A 14,369-nucleotide genomic window follows, 5' to 3' on the forward strand; every position below is an offset into this window, starting at 1 on the left:
TACTGCCGCCGTAAAGGATGGCTTGCCTTCGAGCCAGCTCCACCTGCTTCGACGCCGACCATCGCCGAGCCCGAGCAACCCAAAAATGCTCCTGGTCCGTCCGAGACTACGTCAGCACTGTCTGAAGAGAATCCCGCGCGGTCAGAAGGAGATTCCGAAGCGGTGCCTGCGCCGTCCGAGCCTGGATTAGCTGCACCCGTTGCCGCACAGAAGGAAGCTGCTGCGAAGAACACTGCGATTGCTTTGCCGAGGGCTGCTGCCAAAGCCACTGCCCCAGCGAGAGCGTCGACTATCTCAAGCGTACCACCTGCACCTGGCAAGGCCAGAGGTTCTAGCAGACCACGACCCGCAAGCAAGGCAACTAGTTCGGCACACGACATTGAAACGGATCCGCAACCTCGACCGAAAGGCAAGCGCAAGGCATCGAGTACAAGAGCGTCTACGAAACGACCCCGTACTGGTACGTTTGAGTTTCTGATGCTGACTGTTGCGAAATATATACTAAATTTCTTGTTACGGATTGTGCAGTTCCTGGTGTTCAGGAAACGACCTCACGTACCACGAATAATACCCCGCAACCTGTTCCGGATACCCCTGTCGAGGTTGAGGAAACTCCTGAATCGTCTATTACGGCGGTACCCACTCCGGCAGCAGTTTTAAGCACGGAAGAATCTGGAATTTCTCTAGTTCGGATAACTTCTTGGATGCACTGCCACGAGACCGGCTGTTTAGGCCAACTGATGCTGATGATATAAACATTGGAGGTGGCGACTGGTTGCTCCCTCTAGATTCCGAAGCGGAAGGTGACGAAGAGTCCATTCTGGCGGACGAAAACGATGAAATGGACGAGGCAGTTGCTGTTGCTGTTGATGACCAAGTTGATGACGACGTGGCAACTGAGCGTGACGAAGTGCCAGTTGAGTTTGACGTGACTGGCCCAGAGCTTGACAGACTTCAAGCAGAGAGGTGGGAGGTGTTCGATGAACGCCACGCGGGCCAAGTGCAACACGATGCATTGCCCCTCTACGACGGCCCATCTGGTCCAACCCGAGCTGCGCTGGCATACGCGGAGAACCCTATCGCGATATTTTACTTCTTCCTGCCGAAGGAGCTGTGGCGAAAGATTGCAGCCGAGACGAACAAGTACCGTACGGACAGCATCGACAGTACTTCGCAGCAAATGCGTGCACGGGCACGTCAGCGGCGCGAACGCGTCCCCTCAACAATAGTGCTGACCATTGATGCGTACAAGGCAAAACTAGCGCGCAAGCCATCCATCCAGCCCCACGAGATCATTCGGTTCATCGGTTTGCTTATCGCACGAGCACTAGAGCCACGCCGAGAGAGTCTAAGTCGGCACTGGGTCACGAAGGTCGAGGTTGCACTCGCGCGCGGCACGTTTGGCCAGTTCTTGAGTCGGGACCGGTTCCAAGACATTGCGCGGTATCTCCACTTCAACGACAGCGAACGACAGTCCGACAGTGGGGATCGGGCCTTCAAAATTCGGCCCGTGGCTCAAGCGTTGCAGAAGACGTTCTTCAGAGGATACCGAATGGGTGCACGGATTTCGTTCGACGAAGGGATGGTGCCGATGCGTCATCGCCGCAACCCAATGCGCCAGTACATGCCGGCAAAGCCAAACAAGTGGGGCACCAAATTTTACCTGACGTGCTGTGCAGACACCGCCTACTGCTCCAGGTACGAAGTACGATTGTTACGGATATCTGTCTAACAAGACGGATATCCGTAGTAATTATAGTCTGTCTGGTCCGTAATGTATTCTGTATTAGCCGTAATATCTCGCTAACCGAACTGTGTTGTAATGTGTAGATTGGATATCTATTGCGGCAAGGCAAATCAAGACGAAGAGGCTGTCGCGCAGCAATCTGTGGTCAAGAATATTACCAAAGTCCTTCGTGGGCAGCCGTCACAACGCCTCATTTGCACTGACAACTTCTACACGTCAATCCCGCTATCGGACAAACTGCTGAGCATGGGCCATCGCCAAGTGGGAACTATCAGGAAAGATCGCAAGGGCTGGTGTGCGGCCATTGAGTTCAAGCAAAAGAGACGACCGAAGCGTATGCCGCGCGGAACGTGCAAGATGGCTGTGTGGAAGAGGCGCCGTGACTTCGTTGCGCTTACGTGGATGGATAATAAGCCTGTTAGATTTCTGGCGACGGGGTGCTCAACACATACCACTCAAGTCTCCCGTAGAGAGCGCGATGGCTCCATTTCTGCCGTGCCATGCCCCCAGCTTGTGCGAGACTATCACGAGGTGATGGGGGGAGTAGACGTTCACGACCAGCTACGCCTGCAGCGATACTCCATCCAACGCTTGATTCGCATGCGTAAGTACTACAAGACGATATTTCTCGGTCTCGTTGATATTGCAATGGTGAACGCGTTCATCGTCCACAAGATTGCGATGCGCAGCCGCGGGAAACCGGTGCCGACCCATGCGGCATTCATGCGGCGACTGCATACCGATCTGCTGAATCAAGCAAGTGAGGATTTTGCTGCTGGTGACGACTTAGCAGATCTAGTTACAGAGCCTCTCCCATGTCAACCTCACACACTCGAGAAGACCGAGAAAATGAACGGCGTGAAGCGTCGTCAGTGGTTGTGCAAGGTGTGCTCAGCGTACGCTGGGCCCGGCGTACGGAGCTACGAGACCAGCTACTTCTGTGCTTCGTGCTCAACGGTCAAGAAGGGGAGAGTCACCTTGTGTAACAAGGCGCGCAGATTGGAGCACGGCAGCGCTCTAACATGCAATGAGGTGTGGCACCAGAGCTGGAAGAACGGCATGACCATTCTTCCAGAGATGCAGCACAAGATCAGGTTTGTTAGGAAGCGTAGGCCCGAAGTTGAGAGCGAGGTCGACGAGGAGTAAGTGAATGAGCAGTTGTGTGAGTGCTGGCTTTCTAGTGTTGTCTCGTTGTTGCTGTACGGTGTAGCGGTTTTGCAGGGAGATCGCAATTGAAAGTTTTATGGACAGGTTCTGTTCTGCACATCATTCACAATTAGCCAATCACATGCCACAATCTGGACACGTGTCACGCGAAACGGCTCACAACTTGGTAAATTGTACTGATTTTCGGGCATACGTTAACTCATATATTAGGAATTACGGATACTCCGGAATAATCTTCGGATTAGAGGGGTTAAAGAGGGGACCTGTGAACTGCCGTTCACTGAGAGTTTGTATACTCTCGGAAGATAACTTCCTCTAGCGCAAGGTGCTGTGTGACCCCGTCACACTTAACCTACCTATAAATATACTCAGTTTACAATCTACCTTATTTAGGTCACTTCGCTCTCTTTAGGGGACCTGTGAACTGCCGTTCACTGAGAGTTTGTATACTCTCGGAAGATAACTTCCTCTAGCGCAAGGTGCTGTGTGACCCCGTCACAACCACCACGTTGTAGCTAATTCCGCCTGGCGTTACTCTCTTTAGGGCAATGGCACACATTGATGTCCTTCATTCTCGCTCTGTACGCGCCCAACTTGCGCCTCTGATCAAGGTTTGGTAAAAAGAAGCGATGCGTAATTACCAGTGATTGTGACTGTGAATTTTTAACTTAAAGGTTCTTCAAAAGCAAGAAGAAAAATCCAACTATATTTTTGGCGAATTATACAAGATCGTGCGGGAAATAGAGTATATATGCATACCATTTAAAGTTATCGACCTTTCAAATCACGTGGGTTTGGTGCAATTATGCATGTTTTGTGGTATTGTCAAAAATTAGCATACAAAAGAATTATACTAAATTAGCGGCAACAGGGTAAGGATGTGCTGGCTTTGGAGTCGTGTTGAACTCATTTAACGGTACAATGATGAGATACTTGACTTAGGAGGAAGTTGGCGTGTTGCTTGGTACTTCATAGTTTAATAATAATATTCACGGTAAGTGCTTTCCTCGCCGTTATTTTATGGTGTTCAGTATTGAAAGTCGCAAAAGTACATGCACATTGTAATTAGTCGTAAAAGTTGCGCTGGTTCTCGCATCTGCTACAAGAAATGACTTGAAGTTGTACACTTTGGACAAGATTCGAGAGCGTTGGTTGCGCGAATCTGCCTTTTTAATGTGGGCGGGATGCTGCAACACCCTGAAGCTGCCGTGAAAGACTTGCGCAAGCCGTACCTAGTTTCCATTTACGAAGACGACAACAACACAAGACATCGCTCCGACTTCAATCCTCTGTTGTGATGGAGGGCAAGTTGCTAGCGCTGAGTGGACTGATGGACGAGCCTCATTTTCGCCGACTCATCAAATTCCAAGCACGCCGCCGACAATGCCTCGGTGGCAGCGACGTGGAGATCCTCACCGAGACAGTGCACGTCCTTATGTGCGACGACCCGCAAGTGTCGTTCACTGCCTACCGCATGCGCATCCGCAGTGCTGAAGACGTGCTGCACCACACTACATTCTCGCGAGACCGGGACTCCGATGAAGGTGGGCGCTGGGTGCTCGAAAAGCGCTATTCGGAGTTTGATAAGTTCCGCAAGCAGTTCCTTAAGCACATTGAGCACTGGGAGAACGTGGTCAACGTCGATTTGTCGCACCGAAAAGCAAAGGAAATCGTAACGGGACACGGAGACGTACGCACCACCTTCGCTGTCGTCTCAAACGCCCTGCGCCGCGCCATATCGCCTCATTTTCCCAAGAAACATATTTGCGTGGATACCCCCAAAATCATTGCTGAGCGGGTCGAGGGCCTGACTGAGTTCGTGCGGAAGATCGCGAGCGTGTACATCGACTTGGGGCTCTACCTCAGCAACAACCAGCTGCATTCTAACACTTTTGCCTCATCTTTCGCGCTGCTCCATCACATGCAAGTGGAAATCGAAGAGTTTTTGCGAGTGCCGCAACCTCAGAAGGATGCAGAGATACGCCGACAGTCGGCTGTGCTGGCACTGGAAAATCTCGACGCGCTGCCGGACTCGAGCGAGGACGACAATTCTTCTGAGCCAGTATGTTGCATCTGCCTGAACGAGGAGGACCCCGTCGACACCGAAAAAGTGACACTCGTGCAACTTCCGTGTCGCCATCACTTTCACGAGGACTGCGTCATCGACTGGTTCAGTGCTAGCACTACATGCCCACTTTGCCGTCGCACCACTGCCGCAGCACGTACATGTACTGGTACCAATCTGCTGCCAAACTTTGTGTAGCCTACTGTAGGCCTACGGAAAATGCAAATGAAGTACATGTAATACGTTGGCTGCAGAGTCGTCTTTACCGGCTTATAAGAACCTCACTGTGAACCGCCAAAATATCCAGGTGTGGCATCGTCCGCGATTTGCTAGCCGTCAACATTGCTTTGATCACGGAGCTCTCACATCGCCAACACCATTCCTCGTTACTCGCCGTCAGCAACACTTAAGCACAGCCAGTACTAACAGCGAAGAACGCCATGGCCGTGTCCGTTATCGACGATAAACTACTGGCTACGAGCGGTCTCATGAACGAACCCCGCTTTCGTCGGTTGATCAAATTTCAGACGCGTCGGAGGGAGGCCTTGGTCGGCAGCGAGCTGGAGATCCGCACTACGACCCGCTACGCCCTCGTGTCTGAAGACAAGCCCAACGTTGGATTTACCATTTATTATATGCACATCCATCGAGCGTCAGATACTCGTGGTGATGAAGACCAGTGGGTGTTGAAGAAGCGCTACTCGGAACTGGAGGCTTTCCGACGTCTTCTTTTCAAGCGCATCGAAGACTGGGAATACACAGTCCGCAGGGAATTCAGTCGCAAGACATCCGTCGATAAACTTACGACGTTTGCTGTCATGTCGAACGCAATGCGACGCGCCATTTCTCCTTCATTCCCGAGGAAGCGCATGCGACCTGCCAAGCCTGCGGTTATCAAGGAGCGAACCATGAGGCTCCCAAACTTTGTGCGAAAGCTGCTCGGCGTTTACACAGATCTGTCAGTGTACAAGACTAATAGTTCACTGCAGGCCGGCGGCTTTGCTTCATCTTGGGCTCAGCTGTGCACAATTTTCTCTGAGCTTGAGTCGTTTCTCGAAATTCCACAGCCTCAGAAAGACGCGGAGGTCCAGCGGCAGTCTGCTGTATTGGCGTTAAGAGACTTCAACGACAGCACAAGCACTATGGACGAAGATGCCCATGATCAGTCATGCTCCATCTGCCTTAACGAGGACCCAGTTACAGACGAAACGAGGCCAGCGGTCGCTTTGCCCTGTGGACACCACTTCCACGAAGACTGTGTGATCGATTGGTTCAGCACAAGCATCACATGCCCGCTTTGTCGCCGCAGATCTCATATATGATTAACCACACACAGAGAATCCTGTTGAACTTAGGATAATGGAGCTGCAGCTAATGCTGTTGCACAATTCGAAGTAGCATGTGAACACTTCAACCTTGAATACACACAACGCAGATTCAGCTCACAGTGATCGCAATATTGTTACCCATATCGGTTCAAGTATTTTACCTCGAAGTAGGTTCATTTAGAATGCTTCACAAACTTAAACGGCGGACTTCTTCTATCCCAGTGACCTAAGAAAAAGAAACAAAGTGAAGGTAGGCGGGAAAAACTTAAGCTCGTGTATAAAAAAGGGAAAAATGGTGTACCCAAATGCATTTTGCATTTTAAACATCGAGTTGGATTTTGTTACGAGCTGTCACAATCGTATTACAATACCTATCAGCACAGCTACACTTTTTGCACATCCGAGTTTCTATGACCTTTGAACCAATTTTTGTGTCACCACATTTCCTCGAGTCGAGCTCCCATCATTCATGGACTTCTCTCTACCAAAGCGATGAAATTATCCAGTTTACATTGCGGTAATTTTCGAAGGCTTCACTTCAGAATCGCAATTTGCCGATCTGCAAAACCCGACGAGTTTTGGTTGTTGCAGTACAACGATGATACTGCAAGTTCAACGGCAGTGTCCACAACATGGGTGAAAGTTGCGGCGGTAGCTCTGCTGCACCGACAGCCACAACTTGAGGCTCAAGCATCATTGCTCCGAGCAATTTGCTCGGTTGTAATTTGCTCAGCAAATTTTACTGGAGCAGGCATATCAATAGCTTAGTGTGGCTCGTTGATGATTGCTCCACACAGGCGCGGGCATAGCATCAGCGAATTGCCGAGCAATGGATGATAACGGTGCTGTTCCAGTATGGGGTAAACACAAGAGACTCTTGGAGTCAGCATCGAAAACATCTGCAGCTTCGATGTCGCCGTTGAACGGCTCCGAACCGTTGGCAGGCTTGACTTAAGAATGAATGGATATTTTCCTCCGCCGCCATTGCCCGCTAAGCAGGACAAGGCCTCAGTAGAGGCTGATGCGGTCACATGCGCCCTGAGCCCCATGCTGCATTTCCAGAGCTCAGGCTTAGGAAATACCAGATAGCTAGTCGTCGTTAAGACCACATAGAATGTCTGCCTCTCTCTCGCATTTCCAGTCTGGAAATTCCAGAGCTAGAGTGTTGTGCGGCCCATCATTGAACTTACCGCCTGATGTCGAGAGGCGGGAGGGGCGCGACGAACTGCAAGCAGTCGTGCAAGCAGTCGTGGTAAGCAGTCGTGGTTCTGCCGAATTGTTGTTCAATTTATTCAGTTGGTCGATGCCATCGGCTCGATGGAGTCGCTGCACTTCATCGCTTTGCTTACAGCTAGCAGCTTTATTTCTAGTACATGCATTTCGCTAGCAGCTTGGTCGTACATGTACACCTCGACTTTAACACATGCTGACTGGCGTTTAACAAATCCGAGCAGACCAAAAGAAGAAAACGCATCCGACGAAGGTACCTATTCGTGATGAAGTGTCTGAGCGTGACATTGGATGCATCGTACATGTACAACAATAGAAAGCTATGCTGGTACATGAAGTCCATGTACCGCACCACTGCCAAGTTGGCAACGCCAACGGCTCAACAGCCTGTACCAGACGTACTACAGTAGCATGTACTTCAGAGTCTGCATGCAATCTTAAACATCTACTGCAGCAACCTGTCTGTCCGTCACACTAAATTGTCGTGCCTGTCACGCTTTTCCGGACAAATCATTGGATAAAATGATTTAAATATTTCTAAGCGCAGCGAAGGTGGCTTTAATTGGTTAAAACTAGATTGTGTTGTTGCATCAATAAATTCATGTGTTTCCCAGTTTACATATGGGGATTTGCACAAGGCTGTACATTATCCAAAGGCATCGTTTAAATATTATATACTTTTTTATAATGCATGTTGCTATTGATATTTGAGTACTAAACGGAGGGCAGGGTGCCTATCGTACACGTAAGCATGCGTGTTTCCGAGGACATGGTTTAAGTATACTAAACTCTCTGTACTCAGTAGGATCTGCGTGTTACACTGACTAAAATGATAATTTCAATTTTTTTACTGTAAAAATATTAGCATTAATAAGTTATCTGAGTGGGTTTCTGGTATTGCTAAATCGTATATGTTACATGTACAGCAGTAGCCGGTCGTGTGGACTGGTCGTAAGAACAAAGCTGTGCTTATAAACGTTGTCACTTGATTCACGAAGATAGAAAGTTTTAGATTGACGTGTGAACAAAAAGAAGTTATATGTGCTGATGACAATTACTACTGTAAGCGAATTGAACTTGACCATTGTTTCCTTAGCGTTTTTTTAGACAACAAAATTCTGATACTTCTTAATAGGTAGACGCGTTGCCGACAAGGGCGTAGAATAAGGTTTTATATGCAGTGGTAAGATAACAGCACAACATGAGAGGTGTCAATTTTGGTTATTATAAGTAGGCCCGTAAAGAAACGTTAATCAACTTAGAGCCTAATCTACGTTTAACCCTGGAATCATCGTTTAAGTATCAAATAAAAATACCGCCGTCAACAAAAGGCGTCGTGCGACGCATCGTTATATCCAAAGGCTACAGTATAACCATAACAGGCACAGATTGGAGTGTCTAATGACTAATTCTGAATCAGCACAAAATGAACACACTTCAAGGCATAAAAAAATGCTACAGCTTGAATATTTTTATTAAATATTCAAACTGTAACACTTTTAATTTTCTTTCAAAGTAGCGAGTTTGGTATGCGAAGTGGTTAATAGTCAGTTTATTACAAGCTTAACCAGGCAGTACAAGCGGGTATTTGATGCAAGCTGGACAGATATTCTTTGCATTGTTGCAATCTAGGTTTCAGAAACGGCCCGTGAAATCGATCACGACGCTAAACTAAATATATTATTTAGCGGTTTTAGACTGAAGTGCAGGTGCTTCTGGGTGGAAGATTAAGGTACAGTGATAGCCAACAACAATAACGAGACTTTGCCAAGATCACTAGCGTAATCGTTTATGAGCATGGTAAGTATGATGTTAGGGGCTCAGTCTTTTGTACCGGTAGAAATATTTACACGGCTTACTGGGAACTCAGCATTTTGTAGCAAATGAAACGCAGATTTATGAAATTAAAGAAGTCGATTTACGTACATATGGGACTCAGAGGATTTGGACTAATTATCCCGCCAAAGCGAAGCGAAGGCGGGAAGGCAAAAATCTGGAGTAAAACCGAAATTACCGCCGCGTAGCGGCGGCGCTCGGCTAGTTGTATGACAACTCCAGTTTTGTCTTTGTTCTTCAGTTTTGCTGAGCTGCGAGAAAGGGCGCTGTGTTGAACCTAGCCGAACTTCAGATTGAAGTGATCAATTCACTTAAATGAGTAGATTGGGAGCGCTATTGCAAACGAACATAATCTAAGAAATTTTGCAAGTAAATTTTTAAAAGTAAATCGTCCAACCCACATCTACTCAATAGTTATTGACGATGCCTGGATATTTAAACCCACGGTATCAATTATTGAGGCTCCACAAACTGTATTTGAATTTGAAGATCCACTGGGCGAGATAGCTTCACTAATGCTGGACCTGCAAACATATTCGTTACTGCTAAGTAGGCCCTTACCGCAATGTACTTATATAACTTAACAAGTCGATTGAAGTTGAGTGAGAACAAACGAGCATCGCCGCCCTTGAAGTTGAGACCGCCTCGTCTGTACTCGTCGTCTGTGCGTCCCGGCGTTTTCATTTTCGATTCAGCGGTGCGGAGCTCGGTCCGCCACAGCTCCCAATTTACAAAAGCAGCACCATGCTCTCGTCCTCTGCTGTGCGGCCACTCGCGCGCGCCAGCCAGACTACGGTGGAGCTTCCCAAATTAAGGATCTCAATGGAGGCGGGTCGTCAACAGCAAGACACCAGTCTCGGCTACGACAATACTTGTACGCGTTCCGGTGGGTACCACGCCGCAACGCCAGGTCCAGTAAAGACCGAGGCCCCGAGCGGGGCCATCGTGTTGTCCCCACACGGTCCAAATACACGTTCGCCGTCCTCACCGTCCTCGTTCTTCACTCAATCTGAGATCGCCAAGGTATGTTCAATTGCTTTGCTAGTCATGCACTTCCCAAAAACCATCTTGGGTGGATATCATGCGCCGTCTCGTCCGTCAATTCAATGACGGTTGTTTCCCGTTGCATCTCTTCTCTAGAAATCTCACATAGTGACTCCTTGTTGTGATCGTTAACAGCTCGGCTTGACGCCCCTACTCGAAGCCGCTGAGCAAGTACGCTCGTCGACCACTGAGACTTCACCGACGCTCTACGGCCGCTCCAGCCCGCTCAAGCGCGAGCTCCCGCTGCAGCAGGCACTGCCATCTATCATGGACGCCATGGGTGGTTACCCGCTCGAGACCTCGTTAATGCCCAAGCGCGCTCGCATCGGTTCGGATGTCGGCCTCGACATGCAGACTTCGTACAGTCTGCTTGGCCATATGCCGCGCCAAGCCATGATCTACACATCGTCCACCCCTCACCAACAGCAGCAGCCAATCTACCATCAACAGCACGTCGCTTCGTACGTACCGACTTCAGAAACGCTGAGCCACGGCAACGCTGGATCAAGCTCTTCAGCACCGCCCACGTACTCGGGTGCTTCGGTCTGGGAGTCCGTACTCACCACCGGCAAGTTTCCGATGGACATTTGCCTCAGCGAGAACGGTAGTGCGTCTCCAACAGCTCCCTTAACCTCCAATCATATCCGTTCTAAAAGTGAAGACGCCGCTGACACAACTGGAGCGGATGCCTCTGGAGAGCTAAAACAAGGTCGATGGTCGGATGACGAAAAGGAATACGCAAACGCTCTCATCCAAGCTGTGCAGAGAGGAGACGTATCGCTGCCGCCAAACGTCTCCCTGCGAAAATTCGTTGCCGACAACTTGCAGTGCAAGGCAATGCGTGTCAGTAAGAAGTTTCGCAGTCTGGGTGCAAGTCCTCACGGTTCACCTAACCAAGAAGACGAACCGGCAACCCCGCGGTGCGAGTCATTCAACCCACTCAGTCTAAAGTCGATCATGAACAACGAGTCAAGCTCGCCGTCCTCCGATGTACTTGAAGTGGCGGAGACTATTCCCAACTCGAACCTAATCCGCCAGAGCCCCACCAGCAATAGTACCGGCGCAAAGAAGAAACCGGCCCAGCGAGTGCTGAAGCGGTCAGACTATTCCCAATACGGAATGGTGCGCAGCGGGCGGTGGTCGGTAGAGGAGGAGAACTACGCCAAGGCGATGATTGAGGCGTTTAAGGCGGGCTATCTGCCACTGCATGGCAATGTGTCCCTGCGCAAGTTCCTGTCCGAGGTCCTCGTGTGCCACCCGATGCGCATCAGCAAAAAGTTTGTCGGTTACGTTCGCAAATATCACTGGTACCGCATCGCTGCTGGCAAATGCGATCCGGAAGCCAAGCGCCAGGCACTGTACCAGCTGAGCCACCTGGAACGCGTCTTCTGGTCGTCGCTGCAGCAGAACAGCGAGTGGTCTACCGGACTCCGTCGCGACGACTAAAGAGACGACTAAGTAGCAGCCAAACCTCGCCAAGTGTGGCGGGCGTATTTAACGAGCGAGACCGATTGAAGGCAGCGTGAAAAGGCGCCCATGTAAGGTAGTTAAGTTAGTGGTAGCGTCGACAACGACAGTCAGTGTATGCGTGCATTTGCCCATGTCTGTCAATTTGAATTGTTTTTTCTTACAGCTATAAACGGTGTACGTCGGTACTGTCATCTACTGTTCTGTGTTGTGTATTAATACTACCGGTAGCACATTCGTTTTTATTACTTGTTTTTGTAAGTATTTTAATAATGGTCGCAACGACCAAATGGTCACTAAGGGCTGGTATCCAAGTCTTGGATACCAGCCCATCTCTAAAGTGCGGTATCCCACGCGTTAAAACAACATCATTTGGCGAAAGAAACATACAGTATGCCATATTATGGCCGTGTTCACAGTCAATATTTAGATTTTAGCTAAACAGCATGCATGTTGTAACGGGGTACGTAGCCCTAAGTGTACCCTGGTTACATGAAGTGTGACACTTCACACTTCAGGAGTATGACACGTCATACTCCGAGATATTTGGTACAAGGTACCAAGGTCGTCCATTGGTTAAATGACATTGCATTTCTATAGGTAACTAACAGTTTGTATTAAACCCAAACTTAATCTACCTATAAATATACTCAGTTTACAATCTACCTTATTTGGGTCACTTCGCTCTCTTTAATAAAAGAGGGGACCTGTGAACTGCCGTTCACTGAGAGTTTGTATACTCTCGGAAGATAACTTCCTCTTGCGCAAGGTGCTGTGTGACCCCGTCACTCTTGGTAGCACTTGTAGTCAATCCACGCCATCGCGGGTAGACTACCTAAACCTCCGAAGTTCGTTGCCATGGATAGGAACGACTTCTCCCAATTGAACGACTCTCAGTTCGAGTCGGTTCGGAAGATGGCAGGCATCTTCGGGATGGAGGCCCTGCAGAGCCTGGTGGTGTCAACACCGGCTGAGCAGCTCGAGCGCGTCAATGCATTCGACGCGTACGAGCCGGGCCTCATCGCGCATGTGCGGGAGAACCTGCAAGCTCCGGCGGCGGAAGCAAATCTGCCTTACCCGTAGCCAATACGGCTGAAGGTTAAGCCGTATGAAGGGAAGGAAGGCGAGAACCTTCACATCTGGGTCCGAGAAGTAGAGCTCGCGATGAACGCGGCTCTGATCTCGGCCGAGCAACTGCGTGTTGCTTTTGCACTCTCCAACCTTAGCGGCCGTGCTAAGAGTTGGGTGTACACACGGGAAGCAACATCCCCTGGATGTTTTACATCCTGGGCTCAGCTGTGCGAACAGCTCCTAGCCGCGTTCCTCCCGGCGAACTACGAGTACCGCCAGCGTTCGCGCTTCCTCGCGTGTAAACAAGGAAGGCGCGAACTGCACAAGTATGTGCAAGAGATACGGGAGCTCACGGCGTCCCTAGTGGGAAACCCACTCAACAACACATCACGATGACTGTGTTCATGGACGGCCTTCGAGTGGGCCCCGCACGCACTCAGCTGTTTCGGGTGTAGTCAAGCACTCTTGAAGAGGCAATTCAAGTGGCCCTTCAAGAAGCGTACAGCCATCGCCAGGCGCGTACGCCGGCCTCAGCATGGCCTGGATACTCCTTGTCGGCTCCCGGCCGAACAAGCCCCAACGGACCAGTTCCCGTGGAACCCGGGTCCGCCGAACAGCGTGACATCCGCTGCTTCGGCTGCGGGAAGATGGGCCACTTCAAGCGCGACTGTTCTGCGGAAAGACTCCGCAGACGGTCCTTCCCCAAGCCCGTATTCAAGGGTCGCCGGCAGAAGCCAGGATCCCGGGGACAGGGGAACGCTGGGAACCAGTAGGGGCGGGGCGCCCTACTGGGGAAGAACTAAGTCTTCGTGATGGGTGCGCGGGTGGCGCGTACCACGGGGACTTAGCCCCTGAGAGTCTTCGCACTCTCGAATCAGCGGCGGGTTGCTCGTAGTACACGGATGTGTACGGGGATACGATCATCTCTTTAGAATCTTGATCGATTCTGGGGCGTCGAAGAATTTCGCATGCCGCCAGACGGTTGCTCGTAATAGCAAAAAGTTGTCCGATACTTTGATAGAAAGCAAGGGCAACGGGACGGTGTCAGTGCAACTGGCCGACGGGAAGGTCGTCACTGTCCCCAACGTCCAAGTGGATCTGGCTGTCAAGTTTGAAGACTTTGACAGCCTCGAACAGTTCACTGTTCTCGATATGGATCCATATGATATGATCCTGGGCATGACCTGGCTTGAGAAGCACGAGCCCTGGATCGACTGGCGAGGCAAGGCAATCGGTGCCAGCCGCCCTGCGCAGTCCGACAGAGCATTGGTGAGTCATGTTCCCACCTCTGTCAGGACCCGGGGCGCCCGCGAGGGCTGCCAGGGTACCAAAGCATCCGGCAGATGCTTGGGAGTCGTCGACGTATATGACGACTCCACAGGGTGTTTTGATGGTGGCAGAGGCGCTGGCCAAG

At 50.2% G+C, this 14,369-nt stretch overlaps 3 protein-coding genes across 3 annotated transcripts; all 3 read left to right on the top strand.

Moving 5' to 3' along the window:
- Positions 1–4,211: 4,211 nt before the first annotated feature.
- PITG_18795 (uncharacterized protein) lies at positions 4,212–5,177 on the top strand (the record flags this gene model as incomplete). The annotated part of the gene is made up of 2 exons (XM_002997224.1): positions 4,212–4,910; positions 4,974–5,177. 2 exons carry the CDS (start codon positions 4,212–4,214, stop codon positions 5,175–5,177), a joined length of 903 nt encoding a protein of 300 aa, XP_002997270.1.
- A 242-nt stretch (positions 5,178–5,419) lies between these two features.
- PITG_18796 (uncharacterized protein) lies at positions 5,420–6,301 on the top strand (the record flags this gene model as incomplete). The annotated part of the gene is made up of 1 exon (XM_002997225.1): positions 5,420–6,301. One exon carries the CDS (start codon positions 5,420–5,422, stop codon positions 6,299–6,301), a length of 882 nt encoding a protein of 293 aa, XP_002997271.1.
- A 3,766-nt stretch (positions 6,302–10,067) lies between these two features.
- PITG_18797 (uncharacterized protein) lies at positions 10,068–12,045 on the top strand (the record flags this gene model as incomplete). The annotated part of the gene is made up of 2 exons (XM_002997226.1): positions 10,068–10,396; positions 10,553–12,045. The coding sequence occupies 2 exons, from the start codon at positions 10,118–10,120 to the stop codon at positions 11,861–11,863; spliced, it is 1,590 nt and encodes a 529-aa protein (XP_002997272.1).
- Positions 12,046–14,369: the final 2,324 nt, after the last annotated feature.

The sequence above is a fragment of the Phytophthora infestans genome, genomic scaffold (assembly GCF_000142945.1).
Source record: "Phytophthora infestans T30-4 supercont1.81 genomic scaffold, whole genome shotgun sequence".
Lineage (NCBI taxonomy): Eukaryota > Oomycota > Peronosporomycetes > Peronosporales > Peronosporaceae > Phytophthora > Phytophthora infestans.